The sequence below is a fragment of the Kogia breviceps genome, chromosome 12 (genome assembly GCF_026419965.1).
Source record: "Kogia breviceps isolate mKogBre1 chromosome 12, mKogBre1 haplotype 1, whole genome shotgun sequence".
NCBI lineage: Eukaryota > Metazoa > Chordata > Mammalia > Artiodactyla > Physeteridae > Kogia > Kogia breviceps.
The window spans coordinates 45,456,278-45,470,622 of record NC_081321.1 but is presented as its reverse complement, the minus strand read 5'-3'; the positions used below and the strand labels follow the sequence as shown (position 1 = coordinate 45,470,622).

The 14,345-nt window shown below is 42.3% G+C and overlaps 1 protein-coding gene across 1 annotated transcript; it reads right to left on the bottom strand.

Moving 5' to 3' along the window:
- Positions 1-8,518: 8,518 nt before the first annotated feature.
- Positions 8,519-12,060, bottom strand: LOC136792344 (transmembrane protein CCDC163-like). The gene is given in 3 exon segments (XM_067010622.1): positions 8,519-8,774; positions 9,259-9,422; positions 11,977-12,060. Coding segments are annotated over 3 exon segments (504 nt in total).
- Positions 12,061-14,345: the final 2,285 nt, after the last annotated feature.

Here is a 14,345-nt window from a genome sequence, read left to right as displayed (position 1 = left end):
TCCGGGAAGATCCCATATGCTGCGGAGCGGCTGGGCCCGTGAGCCATGGCCGCTGAACCTGTGCGTCCGGAGCCTGCGCTCCGCAATGGGAGAGGCCACAACAGTGAGAGGCCCGCGTACCACAAAAAAAAAAAAAAAAAAAGAAATTTAGTGGACATCCGATCAAGCATTGTTTGGTCCTTGCCTAGACCTTGTTTCAAACAAACCAAAAATAAGAAGACATGAGGACAACTTGAACATGGACGGGACATCAGATGATATTAAAGAATTGTTAACTTTATGGAGTGTGATCACGGCTTGATGGTTATATATTTAAAAAAAAACTTACTGGAGATGCAAATGAAAGTATTTACAGGTGAAATGACCTAATTTCAGGAATTTGCTCTAAAATGATTTAGCAAACAAAAAAAAAAGTGCAGTAAAGGAAATAAATGAGACAAAATAGACCAACTCTATATTTGTTGAATCTGGCTGATAGGTATTTGAGGTTCATTTTACTAATCCTTTACTTTTTTATCTAAAATATATAGTTACACTTTTAATTTAATTTATCTTTAAATTAAATAATTATTTAAATGTTATTAAAGTTATTAAACTGAATCTAAGGTTTAAATTTTTATATAAGGCTCTTTATCCAATGCATTATTACGCCCACGTCTACATGACACCAAAATAAGGAGTTGGGATGAGAAAGCTTTGTGGGTGCCAGCCTCCAAGATGAGTACCGTTGATCCTTGCCTCCTGGTACTCATGTCCTTACCTAGTTCCTTTCCACATCTTTTCAGAGTTGGTCTGGGTGACCAAGAAAAACCAGTGGGAGTGATGCTGTGTGACTTCTAATGCTAGGTAATAAAAGACATTTCTGCTTCTGCTTTGCTCTTTGGATCACCCACTCTGAGTGTCGTGAGGATACCCAAGCAGCTCTTATGGAGAGGTCTCTGTGACATGAACTGAGCCCTACTGCCAACAGACTATACCAGCTTGCCAGCTATAGGAATGGGCCATTTGGAAAAAGATCTTCCAGTCCCAGTCAAGCCTTTGATGACTGTAGCACTGGCCAACATTCTGCCTACAACCTCATGAGAAACTCCAAGCCAGAACAGCCCAGCTAAGCCACTCTGTATAAGTCAGCGTTCAATCAGAGAAGCAGAACCAGTAGCAATATATGGATTTAAAACAAGGAATTGGCTTATGAAATTGTTGGGTCTGGCTTAGCAGGTCTGAAGTCCATAGGGTGGGCAAACAGGAAAGAAAGATCACAAACAGGCTGAAACCCCAGGCACAGAGACCAAAGCGCTCTCTCTCTCTCTCTCTCTCTCTCTCTCTCTCTCTCTCTCTCTCTCTCTCTATATATATATATATATATATATATATATATATATATATATATATATATCCCCACCCTCCTCCCTCTTGCCTAAACCCTATTTTAAAAGGCCTTCCAATTGTTTAACTCATGCTCACAATGGAGAATCTCCCTTTCAACTGCATAAGTCAGGCCCACCCAAGATAATCTCCCGAACTTAAAGACAACTGATTAAAGACTTTGATTACATCTGCAAAATCCCTTCCCACCAGCAACTAGATTCGTTCCATTAAATAACTGGGAAGAGGTATATGTGTGTTACAAAATGGTTGTGCTTCTTTTCCATCCTCCAACTCTCACAAAACAACATATCTAGGCGCCCACCCTATCTGGAAACATACTAGAAAGGGAATTCTGAAGGACACAGTTTAGCCCAGCCAAGTCGACACACCCCAAACTCCTGACAGAAACTGTGAAATATAATAAATGTTTATCATTGTTTTAAGACTTTGAGTTTTGAGGTAAGTTGTTACCCAGCAGTTGATAACTAATACAGGTTTGATGGAACAAATTATCTGTAATCAAGTGTAACAACAAGTGAAAAGCTGTTGCCTGAGGTAAGCTGAGTTTTACTAGATTTGTACTTACTGAATTCACAGAATATTTGTGAGTGGATAATGGGGGTGGGGGGTGGATTGTGGGAGGGGCTTATATGGGTGGGGTGGGTTTGGATCGTCTTCATAACAATCAGACCAGCAAAATAACAACGTACAGGGAGACATCTTGATTGTCTCAAAAACACCTCACAGGTCTTCCCTGGTGGCGCAGTGGTTGAGAGTCCGCCTGCCGATACAGGGGACACGGGTTCGTGCCCCGGTCCGGGAAGATCCCACATGCCGTGGAGCGGCTGGGCCATGGCCGCTGAGCCTGCGTATCCGGAGCCTGTGCTCCACAACAGGAGAAGCCGCAACAACAGTGAGAGGCCCATGTAATGCAAAAAAAAAAAAAAAAAAAAAAAAAAAAACCCACCTCATGACTCCTAAAAACTTGCTGAGGAATAAAGCAAAAAGACTTAGGAACCTACATTAATGCAATCTCCCTGACCCACGATGCCTCATCCCTGACATGATCATACAACTCTGGGGGTGAAATGGGACAGGTTCTACAGTCACACACACGTGGGTTCTTGCCCCAACTCCACTCCTTACCAGTTACATGACTTTGGCCACTTTACATAACTTCCTGCTACGGACTGAATTTTGTTCCCCCCCCCAAAAAATCATATGTTGAAGACCTAAACCCTCGTACCTTAGAATGTGACTGTAAATGGGCCTTTACAGAGGTAATTAAGGTTAAAAGAGGCCATAAGAGTCGGCCCTAATCCAATATAACTGGTGTCCTTATAAGGAGAGGAACCCCATGGGCACTTTCACACAGAGGAAAGAGAAGGTGGCCATCAAAAAACCAAGGAAAGAGGCCTCAAGAGAAATCACACTTGCAGACATCTTGAGTTTGGACTTCCAGCCTCCAGAACTGTGAGAAAATTAATTTCTGTTGCTTAAGCCACCCTGTCTGTGGTATTTTGTTATGGCAGCCCTAGCAAACTAATATACTTCCTGAGCCTCAAATTCTGCATCTATAAAATAATAATACTTACAGCTCTAGGGTCTGGACCCTCCTTTAGCTGTCCAAATATTTGGGGGTTTAAAGACAGACAAAAATCTTTGGTCAAGAGAACCTTAGATTTTATTGAACGACTGAGGTCCAGCCTTGGGAGTCAGGCAATGTTCCAGTCACACCTGACTCAGATTTTACCATATTTTCCCAATCTTCTCTGAGAAAACACCCTCTCCCAACAGCTCACATAATAAAATGGGAAGGAAAAGAGGTTCCTGGGGTTATCTTGTCCAGGAGCTTTATTTTCTGTGATAGCCCATGGTTTAAGAGAACCAGTGTACATTGTCCATTGTTCTGTAAAGAAGGCAGTTACCTGCATTTTGCATATTAGTGAATCTGGTTCCTATCAGGGAAATGGGAGGAGAGGGAGGAGAAGGTGTTTGTTAGGAAATAAGAAGGATTTCCTAAAGAAATTACTTGGAGCAACAGAAAGATAAAATGAATAGCCGTTCGGCAAATACCTGGATATCCATAGCCATTCTGCTCTGATGTCCTTAGGAGAAATGGAGAAAGAGGAAAGACAAAATTTTCCGTCTGTCAAATTCACTTCTGACTTTAGTTTCATTTTAAAATTTCTTGTGATTAATAACTTTAATTTTTCTTAATATCAACCTCAGAGGTTATTATAAGAATTAACACAGTAACTTATAAAGCACCAAAAATGTAGCAGATGTTCAGTAAATGCTCAGTCCTTTCTCCTTCCCTTAGGACAACAAAAGCAATTCCTTGTGCAAGTTTTTATATCCTCCACCCTTCTTCTATACGTTGCATACACACACACACACACACACACACACACACACACACACACACACACACACACACACCCCTTAGCCTGGTGATTTTGAAGACTGAAAATAACAGAAGACTCCACCAAGATATTCTCTGAGGTGAGGGACTTTCAAGGGGCATGTCACCTCCCCACGAAGGAACGCACAGGAAGTTGTCTTTTTTTTCCTGGAATGCCTGAATGACCCTGTCTCGAGGGTGTGATCATTGAATTCATTTTGTTTCTGCTTTATGGAACTCTTCCCTCTTTTTGGTCCTGTCTTGAGCAATGCAACAAAATGAGTCCTGGATGTGGCCCGTCCAAGTCGACTATGCTTTGATACATACCTCACCTGTTTACGTCCAAGTGCCTCTTCAGACACAGGAAAGCCCTTAAGCACTTTAACGTTTATTCTTTCCAGAGACTTGCTTGACAGACTTTTACAAGCAGTTTAAATTAGGCAGGATCTCAGAGTCAATATTTTTTTCCCTTTTTCAGATAGCATTTTTCTTTTTCTCCTGGCAAGGGAAAGGTTTAGGAACATACATATTTGTTTGGTCCAGGAGAGAGACGGGGAACAGGAATGTGTTTATGTCACTTTTTTAAAAAAGCATTTAAACACGGTGCTCAGAGATTCCCTGGTGGCGCAGCGGTTTAGAGTCCGCCTGCCGATGCAGGGGACACGGGTTCGTGCCCCGGTCCGGGAGGATCCTGCATGCCGCGGAGCGGCTGGGCCCGTGAGCCATGGCCGCTGAGCCTGCGTGTCCGGAGCCTGTGCTCTACAACAGTGAGAGGCCCGCGTACTACAAAAAAAACAATTTTTTTAATTAAAAAAAATAATAAACAAGGTGCTCAGTACACAAAGAGATGCCTCCAGAAACTGAAGAGGGATCTCAGCATATTTAATGTTAGAATCTGGTAAACAGTTCTAAAGGTTGGTTTCCAAATCTCTGCCCGAAAATCATTTCTTCCTCTCTGTGCACGGATACCATGGAGCCAGTGGACCAGAGGAGGTAGATGGATAATTGGGCAGCAGGGCAACTCATTTCTCAGTCGGCAAAACCGTTGAAAGACTTTTAAATCCTCAACAGCAACTGGCCTTTCCATTCTTCTTTCCCTCCTTCTGGCTGAGATCTGCACAGGCTTTGCAGCCTGTGTATTGATGGGCCTAAAAACTCCGCCCACTGCCTGTATCAGGAACAACACCCAACGCAAACCGTCTGAACATAAACAACCAGCCATGTAATAGCATGGGTTTCCTGGTATCCAAATTTCTGCCTAATGGGAAAAATCTGTTTTCAGCTTGGACTGCAATAGGAAAGTTATTTATCTTGTGAAAGATGGTGAAATAAAACAGTCCTTCCATTTGGGCAGCAAATATGTAAGAGAATAGAATCTGTAACCCTCCAAGATCTGAGCACTGGGAAAAGACAGAACCAGGGAGCTACACAGACCGAGTAGGAACTCCCGAGTTCATAAGGATTAAGAGCGGGCTTTTTGCCAACCGTTTTTGAGGGAGTAAACCCCCTGAGCAATACTGAAATGAAAAATTTGGTGTTTGAAAGGTTGATTCTCACTCAGGCTGAATATTAGAATCACCTGGGGAGATTTTTAAACTAGATCCTTGGTTCTGGGTCCCGCCCCCCAGAGATTTTGTGGGTTTGTTGTGTGTGGTTTTTTTTAATCTCCACCAGGGATTCTGATACACAGCCAGGATGGAGAATAACTGGATTCGAATGTGAAGAAAGTTCATAAACAGAGACTGAAGATCAGAACCCGAGGTGCAGAAAGAAACCTCCCGGAGCAGATCAGCCTGACAGGTACATAGCAACAGAGAGTAGAAAAGTGGTTGCCAGGGACTGGAGGGTGAGGGAGATATGGAGAGGTTGGTAAAAGGGTGTAAACTTTCAGTTATAAGATTAATAAGGTCTGGGGATCTAATGTATAACATGGTGACTGTAACTGATAGCACTGTACTGTATAATTAAATTTGCTAAGAGAGTAGAATGTAAATGTTCTCACCAAAAAAAGTTAAAATAAGGTTAATATGTGAGGTGATGTGTTAACAAACTCAATGGGAGAAATCCTTTTATGACATATATGTATATCAAACCATCACTTTGTATTCTTTAAATATCTTACAATTTTATTTGTCAATTATACCTGAATAGAGCTGGGAGAGCAGAGAAATATGGCATATAGACAATGGAATAGTATTCAGGTGTTAAAAAGAAGGAAAATCCTGCCATTTTAAACAACATGGGGGTGGTGGTGTGATGAATTGGGCGATTGGGATTGACATGTATACACTGATGTGTATATAATTGATGACTAATAAGAACCTGCTGTATAAAAAAATAAATAAAATTCAAAAATTCAAATAAATAAAACATGGATAAATCTTGAGGGCATTGTGCTAAGTGAAATAAGTTAGACAGAGAAAGACAAATACTGTATGATCTCACATGTGGAATCTAAAAAATAAACGAACTCATAGAAAGAGTAGATTGATGGTTGCCAGGGGTCAGGGGAACAGGTGAAGGTGGTCAAATTCCAGTTCTAAGATGAAAAAGTTCTGGGGATCTATGGTGACTATAGTTAACAACACTGTGTTGTATACTTGAAAGTTGCTAAGTAGATCTTAAAAGTTCTCAACGCACACATACAAAAACACAGTAACTATGTGAGATGACAGATATGTTTAACTAACATTATTGTGGTAATCATTAGGCAATATACACATACATTGAACCATCGCCTTGTACACTTTAAACTTAAGCAATGTTATATGTCAATTGTATCTCAATAAAACTGGGGGAGAAAGAAAAAATCAGCTAATAGGTAATAAAAATAATAAATTATCACCACTTGGCAACCCCTAATGAAATAAAGGATTTAGGCCAGTAGTTCTGAAGCTTGATTGTACATGGGAATCACCTTCGGGAGCTTGAAACACACTAACGACCAGCTCCCACCCCCAGAGATTCCGATTTGATTCACCTGGTGGGGAGCTTGGCAATGAGACTTGGGAGGATTAACATCTCCCTGGGTGACTGATGAGCAGGCAAGGTTGAGACCATTGATATGGGCACTGGGCGTCAATAGCCACTGGAACAATCAGATAGAAAAGCTGGTCTAGTATAGATGGATCAGATGGATAACAGCTAAATCCACTGAGCTATCCCACCATCATAAAAAGATGGGATGCAAGTGAAAGTACCCAACACCACTTATGAGGTGTACTTGTCAAAAAGTCAACCTGAAACTGACCAAGCCTCTTAATTTAACTATCACCTACAGGAAGTAAAAGGGACTTACACGAAATAAAGGATACCCTCAGGATGTAATCAGCAAAATCCAGAATGTGGTGAAGTCTACAAGACAAATAATTCAGTTTCTCTAACAAATAAATTATAAGAAAATGATAGGGCTTCCCTGGTGGCGCAGTGGTTAAGAATCTGCCTGCCAATGCAGGGGACATGGGTTTGAGCCCTGGTCTGGGAAGATCCTACATGCCGCAGAGCGGCTGGGCGTGTGTGTCACAACTACTGAGGCTGCGCGTCTGGAGCCTGTGCTCCGCAACGGGAGAGGCCGCAACAGTGAGAGGCCCGCGCACCGCGATGAAGAGTGGCCCCCCCAATTGCCGCAACTGGAGAAAGCCCACGCACAGAAATGAAGATCCAACACAGCCAAAAATAAATAATTTTTTAAAAAAGAAAATGATAAAGGATAGGGAATTGATAGATTAAATTAGTCATAAAAGACATAACCAATGCAAATACATAGACCTTATTTGAATCCTGATTTGAACAAACCCACAGTTTAAAAAAAATTATAAGACGATCAAGGGAATCTGAATATTGCTAGATATATGATGATATTAAGATATTTATGGTAAATTTTTAGGTCAGCAGCTTTTTCTATAAAGGGCCAAATAGTTAGTGTTTTAGGTTGGGTGGGTCTACAGTCTGTTGCAACTACTCAACTCTGTCTTTGCAGCCTGAGAGCAGCCACAAACAACACATAACAAATGGCTGTGACTGTGTTCTTTACAAAAACAGACAACTGCATGGATTTTGTCAACCTCTGTTTTACAGATACAATCAAAAGAGCTTCTGGATGAAAGAACGGAGAGGAGGGGAAGGTGGCTGAGCAGTGTACATGAAACAAGGTCGGTCAAGCGCTCATAAATAGCTGAGGATGGGTACATTATACTAGTGGTTCTCAAAGCGTGGTCCCAAGACCATCCTCATCAGCATCAGCTGCAAACTTGTTAGAAATGCAAATTTCAGGCCCCACCTAAGACTTACCGAATCAGAAACTCTGGGGGGGTGGATCCCAGCAATCTGGTTTAATAAGCCCTGCAGGTGATTCTCATGCACACAGACTAATGTTATTCATTCTCTCTGTCTTTCCCTGTCTCCCTCTCCCTGCCCCTCCTTCAACTCTCCTACATGTTTGAAATTTTGTAGAGTAAAAAGTTTTTTTCCCCATCTGGTTTTCAAAGTGGCGTACCAGATAAGCAGTCCCTTTTAGGAAATACAGTCATTTTAGATGGCATATGATTGCTGAAGCAGGGAATTTAAAAATTCAAATGAAACAAGCTTTTTTTTTTTGAGAGTTAAACCATTTTATTGCAGTTGGTGGGTAGGGAGGGACAGGCAGTGAGAAGCCTCAGTAGGGGGGCAAATAACAGCTAGAGCAAGAAGGGAGGGGCAGAGGTTCCAGAAACGGGACCTCGGAGGGGAAGGTGAGCAAAGAAGACTTCATCCTACCACTGTTACAAGTCCTTCCAGGTCACTCAGGAGCATTCTTGGGGCCCTTAAAGAATGGGTCCTGGTGCTCAAGGCTCTGGGCCTGGAGCTGAAAGCTGCTGGGCTCCGGGTTAGAAAGGCTGTGCCTCTGGAGCTCCCCACCTAGCTTCCTTAAAAGTTTCCAGCTACTGTTACAGTCCAGAAGACCGATTTCAGAGCTAGATGAAGAAAGGGACACGGCAAAGATGGCATCCGGGGGCAGCTTAGACTGGAGGATGTGAACGGAAGTCCTCCAGCTGCAGCCTGAGTGCCACCCCTCCGTCTTTGGTTTCAGCAGCAGCACCCGGTGCCGGCTCAGCTGGCCCTGCAGCAACTTCTGTTCCTCCCGAAGCATCTCTGACTCATTCTGCAGCTGTCGGTGAAGGCCGCTGGTGGCCCTGCACTTTTGCGGCGGTCCTGTTTGTACCTGGGCTCTGGCGCGTGCCTGCACCTGGCTTCCGAGGCCCTGCAGTTCCCTTCTCAGCCCCTCCAAGCGTTGCTCCAGCAGACGGGCCCTGTGCTCTGGGACCCCTGCAGAGACCTTAGTGATGCTTCCAGGGCACAGATCTGGTACTTCTGCTTTTCTTGCTGTTCCAGCAGGCCCTGCACAGCCTGCCTCGGTGCCTCAGTCACCTGAGCCTGGGGTCCGAGCTGGGATCGAAGACTCGTAACTACACCCCAGAGAGAAGACGCACCGTGGGCCTCAGCCCAACTCAGCCTCTCTGGAACAATGGGAGTCTGTAGAGTCCAAAGCTGTTGAGCTTGGACTCGATCCAGGTCCCAGCGCAGTGGAGACCCCAAGGGGATACAGCCGCTGCTTTATCCCGGCCACATTTCCATCAACAGCATTGAGAAGCGCATCGAGCTTCTCAGTCGCCTACTCAGAGCCTGCAGCAGAGGTCTGGCTTCCTGGCGTCTTGGGCCCTTGCTGTCCCGATTGTGGACACCCGAGGCACAGCCCAGGAAAGACCACACACAACGGTCAGATCGAAAGAGGTGAGTGGGGATGAAATGCTAAAGGTAAGGATGCAATATCAGACCAAAACTGCGCCACTGGGACTAGTCAGGGGAGAGGCATCCTTGGGGACCTGGGGGAAAAGTGGGATGGATACCCTGATATGCAGCTATCAGGTGGGAGTCAAAGGTGCCGCATGTTGGTCGAGACCTCCCCAGACGCAGGACGCTGGCGCCAGCACACCGAACCAGTGCCAGCGACTACTATGAAACATCTCCTGAAATGCTTCTTCTAACTCAAAACACATGACTAGCACACACAGATGGGTTTATTATTATTAAAACAGGAGCTAGTATAACTGATTCACTTTGTTGTAAAGGAGAAACTAACACACTATTGTAAAACAGTTATACTCAAATAAAGATGTTAAAAAAAATTTTTTTAATAAAAAAAAAATAAAATACTAAGCACCTCACTCATTAAAAAAAAAACAGGAGCTAACCCACTAAAAGTTTATTTTATACGTACTATTGGCTGAACACTTTTATCAGCTTTTCAGGGAAAAAGTCATTTGTTTGATCTGAAAACACCTCTGTTATCAAGAACAAATTATTTTGCAACATATACAAATATCAAATCATTATTTTGTATGCCTGTTATCTGTCAATTATGCTTCAAGGAAAAGGAATATTTTTTTCTAATACTCTACTTTGGTTTTTATAGGTATCAGATATTATTTTCCAGATTTTGTGACATTTTAACAATGATTTACGCTATTTATTATGATGATGTCTTGAGTTAATTTGACTTGAAAAATGTGCCAACTTTCAGCACACAGCAGCAGATTTTTTAAACTTCTCATTATGCCAGCAAATAGTTTGCGATTGTTTTGGAGATGAGGTATGTGGAGCACGTCTCCATTATTCCTTAAAATTTATTCTAGCTATTATAGAATGAAGATGCTCTCTGTGTGGCAAAACAGTCTGTAACATGCCATTTTGTTGCATAAATTCACTATAGACTCTCTCATTCCTCTACAATTAAGCCCTTCTTGTGTCTAAGTATATGAATCACTCGTTCTAAAATTACTGATGGTGACAAGAAATCTAGAGGAGGCATCCAAAGTATAATATGTTGTATCTAATATAACGTGAGCAGAAGTTACATCATTCCTACTTCTTGATCTCATTGGCCTAAATGCATTTAGTCTATCAGGATTGAAATATACTATCAAAAGTTGTCATTTTTATGTTAAATATTCAGTATCTTAAAAAACGTATTTTCTACGGAATAAGTGATCCGGGCATATTGTTTTCAATCTGTATAATAAAATACAGATTCTCCTCCTATGAGAAAGTGACTTATTTTATCAATTAAGATGACCTGGCTGCAAGAAACAGAAACTGCCTGGGGAGCTTAAGCAGAAAAAGACTACATGGAAAGAAGAGAAGGTAACTCACAAAATGGAACAAAATGTGGAATAAACAGATTCAGAAAGGGCAGGAACTAGAGCAACCCTGGAGAAAACAGAAGTCGGACATGATGAATGGTCACTTCAGGAAGTGCTGCAGAGATAAATAGTGCGGGCCATTTGGGGTCTTTAGATCACTCTTCAAGAACATAAATGCCTCCAGCCACCTGGCTTGGGTCAGGGGTCATCATGTCACTGATTGATAGTCCATCAAAGCAAAGTTGGGGTGCTATTAAGCGAAATAGCAGATGGGGGCAAAAATGATAAATGCCCACTGAAATCATTAATTTTCTTTTTTCTTTTTTTTAATTGTAGTTGATTTACAATGTTTTGTTGATTTCTGCTATACAGCAAAGTGATTCAGTTATACATATATACATTCTTTTTTAAATATTCTTTTCCATTATGGTTTATCATAGGATATTGAATATAGTTCTCTGTGCTACACAGTAGGACCTTGTTGTTTATCCATTCTATATGTAATAGCTTACATCTGCTCACCCCAACCTCCCACTCCATCCCACCCCACCCTCCCCCCAGCCCTTGGCAACCACAAGTCTGTTCTCTATGTCCATTTCTCTATGTCTGTTTCTCTTTCACAGATAGGTTCATTTGTGTCATATTTTACATTCCACATATAAGTGATATCATATGGTATTTGTCTTTCTCCTTCTGAGTTATTTCACTTAGTATGACAATCTCTAGTTGCATCCATGTTGCTGCAAATGGCATTATTTCATTCTTTTTATGGCTGAGTAGTATTCCATTGTATATATGTACCGCATCTTATTTATCCATTCATTGCTCAATGGACATTTAGATTTTTTCCATGTTGTGGCTATTGTGAATAATACTGCTATGAACATAGGGGTGCATGTATATTTTTTAATTAGAGCTTTGTCTGGATATATGCCCAGCAGTGAGATTGCTGAATCATATGGTAATTCTATTTTTAGTTTGCTGAGGACCGTCCATACTGTTTCCACAGTGGCTATAACAACTTACATTCCCACCAACAGTGTGTAAGGGTCCCCTTTTCTCCACCCCCTCTCCAGCATTTGCTACTTGTAGGTTTTTAATGATGGCCATTCTGACTGGTAGTACCTCATTGTAGTTTTGATTTGCATTTCTCTATTAGCGATGTTGAGCATCTTTTCATGTGCCTATTGGCCATTTGTATTTCTTCTTTGGAGAAATGTCTATTTAGGTCTTCTGCCCATTTTTCAATTGGGTTGTTTGTTTCTTTTGTTGTTGAGTTTTATGAGCTGTTTGTATGTATTGGAAATTAAGCCCTTGTCCATTGCATCATTTGCAAATATTTTCTCCCATTCTGTAGATTGTCTTTTCATCTTGTTTATGGTTTCCTTTGCTGTGCAAAAGCTTGGTAAGTTTAATTAGGTCCCAATTGTTTATTTTTGTTTTTATTCTATTGCCTTGAGAGGCTGACCTAAGAAAACATTGGTACGATTTATGTCAGAGAATGTTTTGCCTATGTTCTCTTCTAGGAGTTTTATGGTATCATGTCTTATATCTCAGTCTTGAAGCCGTTTAGAGTTTAATTTTGTGTATGGTGGGAGGGAGTGTTCTAACTTCATTAATTTACATACAGCTGTCCAACTTTCCCAACACCACTTGCTGAAGAGACTGTCTTTTTCCCATTGTATATTCTTGCCTCCTTTGTCAAAGATTAATTGATCGTAGATGTGTGGGTTTATTTCTGGGCTCTGTATTCTGTTCCACTGATCCATGTCTCTGTTTTTGTGCCAATACCATGCTGTTTTGTGAAATCATTAATTTTAAAATACCACTTAAAAGCAAGTCAATCACAGTAATCCCTCATTCAAGAAATATGTGCTGTCCATAACACAAGTCTATCACCTCTTTAATTCTGGTTATATAATTGAAGACACACACACACACACACACACACACACACACACACACACACACAGAGATATGAGTAAAACTTACGGATAAAGTGTGTTAAATTTGAATTATATTTGGCTTAATAATATAAGGGGCTCATCCATTTATCCACAAATATTTAGGCACAATTCTAGATATTGGGGATACAAGACTGAAAACAAATTATTTTTTAATCCCTGCCTTATTTTTGTGAGAGAGAAACAATAGACAAAATAAATAAGTAAATTTTGTGGCATCTTAGAAGTTGAAAAGTGCTAAGGAGAAGAATAAATAAGGAAAGGTTGATAGAGGAAAGGGAGTACCAGGTCAAGGTTGCAAGTTTAAAGAAAGTGATCAGGAAGGGCCTCACTGAGGTGACAGTGGAGCAAAGACTGGCAGGGAGAAAGGATGTAAGTCAGGCAGGTATCTGGAGGAAAGTACTCCAGGAAGGAGCAGCAGGTGTAAGGCACTGAGGCAGGTGCTCACCTGGAGTGTTCAAAGACCACAAAGAAACCAGTGTAGCTGGAGCCCCTGGAGTGAGCCGTGGGAGAGGGGTTGGAGGTGGGGTCAGAGTAAGAGGGTGATCAGGCCATGACAGACCTTGTAAGCCACTGTGAAGCCTTTGGCTTTTTCTCTAAGTGAGATGGGAAAATCACACCGCAGAGAACCCATGCTCCCACCTAAGAACTCATCTTCCCTTGAATCATCTTTCCAGTCCAAAACCTATCAAATATCAAAACATTCTGGGGGGGCTTCCCTGGTGGCGCAGTGGATAAGAATCTACCTGCCGGTGCGGGGGACACGGGTTCTATCCCTGGTCCAGGAAGATCCCACATGCCGTGGAGCAGCTAAGCCCGTGTGCCACAGCTACTGAGCCTGCACGCTTAGAGCCCGCGCTCCTCAACAAGAGAAGCCACCGCAATGAGAAGCCCAGGCACTGCAATGAAGAGTAGCCCCGGGCTTCCCTGGTGGCGCAGTGGTTGAGAGTCCGCCTGCCGATGCAGGAGACACGGGTTCGTGCCCTGGTCCGGGAAGATCCCACATGCCGCGGAGCAACTAAGCCCGTGAGCCATGGCCGCTAGGCCTGCGCGTCCGGATCCTGTGCTCCGCAGCGGGAGAGGCCGCAGCAGTGAGAGGCCCGCATACCGCAGGGAAAAAGAAAGAAAAGAAAAAAAAGAGTAGCCCCCACTAGCCGTAACTAGAGAAAGCCCGTGCACAGCAGTGAAAACCCAATGCAGCCAAAACCAACCAACTAACTAACTAAATAAATAAATTTATTTAAAAAAAAACATTCTGGAGACTTCCCTGGTGGTACAGTGGTTAAGACTTTGCCTTCCAATGCAGGGGGCACTGGTTTGATCCCTGGTCAGGGAGCTAAGATCCCACATGCCTTGTGGCCAAAAAACCAAAACATAAAACAGAAGCAATATTGTAACAAATTCAATAAAGACTTTAAAAATGGTCCACAT